Raw genomic sequence first — 6,000 nt, forward strand, 5'->3', positions numbered from 1 at the left:
GATGATGGTCAGCTGATGGTTTTCCAGCATGCTTGTTTGACAGAAGGAGGTGGTTTAGGAGTGTAAGAGAGAAAAGAACAAGAAAGTAGAGTGATGATAGGTGTCAGTAAAATGCCGCCTATGACTGTTAACCTCCCTGGAGGTATTCCCGAGTGTAGCTCGGGGTAAAGTTTTAGCACCTCAAGCGGTAACCCCGAGCTACACTCGGGAATACCTTGCAGCGTTGCTCCGGGATCTCTTCTTCACTTACCTTGTCCTGCGCTCCCGCGATGTACCTCCTGCAGTGTCCCTGGCAATGTCCTCCGTCCAATGCCGGCATCTGTCTTCTGGGTTCTGTTCAATGCGACGTAAGGATGTATGGAGATGGAACGGCAGGAAATTTAACAATGTGAAAAAGTGAAATTGACTAAATACACTAAAATCAGATAGTAAAACATTACTGTATCAAACCATTTCACATACATTTTGTTCCTAGTGCTTTGTCCTGTGCCCTGCCTGCATTTTTACCATTCTTTCTGCCTAGAAACTGAGAAATGTCCATGGCGTCCAAAAAGCGTCCCTTTAGGTCAAAAGAGGTTTAAGACCAGCTAGAGAACAGCGATAGTAAATTAGAACCGCTTGCAGAATTTAGTGATAATGATTCATGGGGAAATTCGTCATCAGACACTGAAAAGGATTTTGCGACTTTGCTCAGTGATGTGCAAACGTGGCGCTATATTTCAAATTTCAGTGTTTTTGGTTTGATTATAATATTGAATTACATTTATTATTATATTATTATTTTTTATGATTATTTATTAAATTATCATTTATGATTTCGTGTTTCAAATTTTAACATACCCAGGATGTTTACTAGACTCTTGTTCGGACAGATTTCAGTGAGTTATTCCTAAAAATTACAGGCCTGCAATAAAAAAAATACATATTTCCATGCAAAAAAATGTACCGCTTTGAGCACAGAAATACTGACATAATCAGACCGCTAGGGAGGCTACGGAGGATTGCTTTACTATGTGTCTCAAGGATGTTGTAATTAAGGTTTTTTTATATGGCCAAATAGTAAAATTCATTAAATGGTTTTTTTTAAATTATTCTGGGTTATTACCTAAAATCCAAAGATATAATAATTTATTATAATCCCCTACACACTAGTATCAACTTAATAGTAGGAGTTTCAGTTAGATTCCATTGCTTTTTGCAATCCTATATTGGCATTGTGAGCTAAAACATATGCAGGCAAGTGTACATAATAGAGAACTCAGATTTCCTAACTTATTCTTCATTCTGCTTGTGCTGCATTGACATTTCAAGCAGCGTGTTATTAACTTCTCCCAGTTCTGTTTTGTAGAGTACAGCAGTGTTTCTCAAACTTTTTCGAGGCACCCCATTTTAAAATGTAAAAATTAAACTAATACTTTTACCAAATGCAGCAGCATCCACACATGTAGGACAACCGACATTACAGGTGATTTATTCTTACAAAGAAAATTCACCTCAGCGCACTGGCATTTACTAGTATTCCAGTGTTTCTTTTTTTTCTCTCTCACTCAGCTAACGTGATCCCAAAGGCAGGCTTGACTGATCCACTGGCATGTACATCATTTTTGGGTAGTTTGAGGCAATGTTTAGGCATTTTGCCAAGGCCCTGCAAAGACCCCGAGGGCACCCCCTGGTTAAAAAAGGCTGGACTACAGAACATATCCCCCCTGTGTTATAGAGAAGAGGAGAGGGGTGTTCTTTAGTCAAATTAAGGAGTGGACAGCCTTGGGTCACAGCACTGCTGATTCACAGATGCAGTACAATGAGTACATGTTGTCACCCTAGCACATTACTGGCAGAATCACTAGGTGAAAATAAAGAGAAAAAAAACTTTAAATCTCATCTAAGGACTGGTAAACTGCAATATATATATTTTTTTGCTCCTGGGTTTAGATACAATTTAATAAACAAATTATTCATTTTTGTCTTTTTCAGACCAACATATGATGATATCCCAGAAGTTAATGTTCTTACTTCCTCATGCGAAGACAGAACTTGTACTCTCTTACAGGAAAATCAGGGTGCTGTTTCCAGTAGTGGCAGACTAACTGGCTTGGACAAACATTGTATCTCTGAATCATATAGATCAAGGTTCAATTGCAATGAAAAAACATTCACACAATCACACAACACAAACCCCAAAGAGGGCCAGTGTTCCAAAACTGGGGAAAACCAACAAAGCATTTGCAGAAGTCCTCTGACTACTTGCCAAAAAGCCTTACATAAAACGGTAAACACCATACCTCACACTTTTCACTATAGCACTTTACCTTTATATTCTACTAGCCAGTTGACTGCAAATAACAGTTCCTTTGAAACTCCGCATGCGCATTGTTCAGGGTCTACTAATCAGAGAGAGACAAATTATGAGAAATGTAAAAAGTGCCTAGGTATACCAACATCAAAAAACCCTACAAATGACTTACAAAACAGCCAGTTCAATTTCCAAGGCAGCTATCATCATCTAACCTCAGGCGCTTTGTTTAAGAATGAAAGGATTTTCAAACCTCAGGAAAACAAGGAATGCTTTCTCAGGGATCATGAGCTATGTAATGAATCAAACAAAATGAAAAATGATGGAAAATGTAAAGGATTTTCCCTCTTCAAGAACAAAGGGATTCACTTGGGCAAAGATAATGGAACCTTAGTAAATGAAATCATTGAGGCAGTAATCAAAAAATACTGCCATGAATCTTCATCAGACAAGACAACAGAAAAAGATGAAGAAAGTGTATTGTCCTTAAATGTCCCATCCATTACTGGAGATTCTACTCTAAGTTTTGATTGTGTTGCACCTTCAGAGTTAAAAGAAGACCACTTAAAAGTCGCAATAACAAATTTAGACTTGCACAAACAGTCTGATGTAAATATTGATGAAGAGTACAAATCAAAACTTAAATGTATCCTGCGTGAAAGCCCAACAAATGAAGTACAGGCTATAAAACACGAACAGGATGAGGAAGTTCTTCCAGCTTTGCCTCATATCCCTCCATCATTTGTTGGTAAAACTTGGTCCCAAGTAATGTATGAAGATGATTTAAAAATTGAAGCCCTAGTCAAAGAGTTTAGGAAGGGAAAGTTCCATTGTTACTTCGAAGACGATTGTTCTGTGAATGTGGGCTCTAAGAGAAAACATAAGAGCAGAGAAATAGAGAAAAAAGTAGAGACAAAGACAGAGGACTTAGATGAATCCCAAAAAATAAATTTGCTGCCATTATTCGAAGATTTTTGTGAAGACCATCACCCTGATACAGTTAGTATTAAATCAGAAAGACTTTTAAAATCTAAGCTTCCTAAACCTTGCAAACGAGTGTGGAGGCAAGCTTCCAGATGCCAAGTTGTAAAAGTCAGCCATGGTACTCAGACAAGTTTGGTCAACTATCCGGTGGTAAAAAAGAAAGTCCTGAAAAATGAATCACAGGGAGTTTTTGATGACCTGGAGGAGGAAAAGACTCCAGACATGAAAACTAGAATGTGTGCTTTAAAACTTCCAGAATCATACACCAAAATTTTAACTCCATTACAACCCAAGACAATGGTATATGTTCTCTCACACCCAGATATAAAGCCAAGTACTTATAGGAGAAGTCGTAATCAGTGCTCAACCGACAGTAGGGACTCAATATTTTATAAATATAAGCAGTCACCTCTGAAGTATTATGACCCTTTGACTAATCGTATTCTCAAAACCCCTCCCAGAAACTCAGTACGAGGAATAAGTAGCAAGGCACTCTGTGTTCGAAAGCTGTTCAGAAGTCTTAGTAGTGAAGGAAATGTTGATAAAGTAGATCCTGAACAAAAGGAATCAAGCACCTCTAAGAAGTCTTTGAGCAGTTGTTCTGCTGCTTCTTTACACTTTGGATCTGTAAAGGGAAAGGATTTAAGCTCCAGCATAAAGGGGAGTGGATCATCTGTGAACTCAGAATACATAGGTACTGGCTTTGTAAAGTCAGGGCATTCTGAAATACCATATGCACACATTACCATTTCTCCATGCAAAGCAGTTAACACCAAGGCCAAGGAAGATAACCAACACAGTATCTTGCTTTCAAAATCTCAAAGTAAACCTTTGAAACAGCAGAAGTTGATCACAAAAGATCCTCATAATTCATCCGCCAGAAATAGGAAGTCACAGATAGAATCTAGAGATGCTGTACAATCCAGACATAATCCCCACAGGATGGTGAAAAATTTAGGAAAACAAGCAAAAGGAGTATCCACATGTAGGAAACGGCCAAGCAAAAAATCTTCTTCAGTTCTTCCAAAATCAAACAAATCTTTTGGTCGAGTTCGACAGCCAAATAAACAGAAACTGAGAAACGAGAGAAATGAGATTACAGTTCAAGATCATAAGAAAAGACTGGTAAAGTCACAGTTTGTCTCAGTCAATCCCCAAAAAAGAAATCAAAGTATGACAAAAAACAGTTTGCAAAAAAAGTGTCAAGAGAAAAATATTACTAGATCTCGGAGCAAAACCTCTGAGCTTATAGTGCAGAACACAATGCATTATCTAAGGAGTAGACATGCAGTAGCAAATAAAGCTTCTAATACTAGAACTTTTACTAACACACTGACCAGAAGAAAAGTCAGGTGAACTTGTATTAAAATGTCACTGTTTATGGACTAATAAGACACTAAAACACTGTGTGCTGGAAAACGGGTATTAAGGTACATTTTTGATACTTTTTTTATAGTTGTCTAGAATATTTGCTGAGTTAATATTCAAAATATTTTACACTTTCATAATCTATTAATAATGTTTATTGTAAGATATATTTCTTTATAAAAATTGTGTTAAATGAACTGACCATAAGTATAGTTGTCTTATTGTATATTAATATATTAAGATCAGAACAGAGCTCCATATTCAACATACTGATTTCTATAAATGTTATTAAATGGGGTATATTAAAGCTTTATTTTAAATGCCATAAAATGATCTTTAATGGACACTGTTTATAATTAGAATACTGAGATGTAAAAAAAAGTTGGCTCTAAGTCTATAAAGTAATTAAGAAGACACCAAAGAAGGTTCAGAATGTTTTATGGCAGCCTTTAAAAGATACAGAAACCTTCCCACAAAGTTATCTTAACCTTTTGCCCCCACCACCCTAAGCCCACTCCCCCCCCCCCCCATCCCAAATGGCTATAGGGGAGGAAATACCCCTCTTAGACAGTTGTTCTAGAAACAGGTGTCCTCATTAACCGCATCCCAACCGCCCTATAGCAGATATACTGCTACAGGGCGGCAGGGATACGCAAAATCACATATATATATACGTGATTTTGTCTTTCCGGGTAGGGGGCACGTGCCATTTGCGTTTGGGCTGTCAATCACTAGGTCCCGGCCGGTGATTCCCTGCCGGCGACTGGTGATTACCGAGCATCTCCGACGGGAAGGAGGGATGATTTGTTTACCAGCAGTGTGCTTACAGGGAAGCACCAACACACCAGCCCCCAGTAATACTCCCACCACACAGTTAATCCTTTGATTGCCCCTCATGTTAACCCCTTCCTGCCCAATGTCATTAGTACAGTGTCAGTGCTTTTTATTAGCACTGACCACTGTATTGGTGTCACTGAGGATGTCAGTGACACAAAGTCCGTTCCCCCCCAGTGTCAGAATGCCCGTCGCAGTCCCGCTATAAGTCGCTGATCGACGCCATTACTAGTAAAAGAAAAAAAAATTCCAGTATCTATACCGCCATTTTTAAACGCTATAACTTTCACGTAAACCAATTAATTTACACGTATTGGAATTTTTTTTAGCAAACACATGTAGCAGAATACATATTGGCCTAAATTTATGACGAAATTTGATTTTTAAATTTTTTTTACTGGACATGTTTAATAGCAAAAAGTCAAAAATATTGTTTTTTTTCTCAAAATTGTCAGTCATCTTTTTTTCATAGTGCAAAAAATAAAAAACGGACAGGCGATCAAATACCAGCGAAAGAAAGC

At 37.9% G+C, this 6,000-nt stretch overlaps 1 protein-coding gene across 3 annotated transcripts in view; it reads left to right on the forward strand.

The window, feature by feature from the left end:
• Positions 1-4,842, forward strand: part of ZDBF2 (zinc finger DBF-type containing 2) — a 55,123-nt gene extending 50,281 nt beyond the window's left edge. For all 3 annotated transcript variants that reach the window (XM_089671053.1, XM_089671063.1, XM_089671071.1), the window contains one exon: positions 1,975-4,842. In XM_089671053.1, coding sequence (XP_089527179.1) covers positions 1,975-4,633 — 2,659 coding nt within the window. In that variant the 3' untranslated portion in view covers positions 4,634-4,842. The remainder of the gene's footprint in view (positions 1-1,974) is intronic.
• The last annotated feature ends 1,158 nt before the right edge of the window (positions 4,843-6,000 follow it).

Source organism: Staurois parvus, unplaced genomic scaffold (genome assembly GCF_062004578.1).
Source record: "Staurois parvus isolate SC_StPar_1 unplaced genomic scaffold, SC_StPar_1.0 ptg000011l, whole genome shotgun sequence".
Lineage (NCBI taxonomy): Eukaryota > Metazoa > Chordata > Amphibia > Anura > Ranidae > Staurois > Staurois parvus.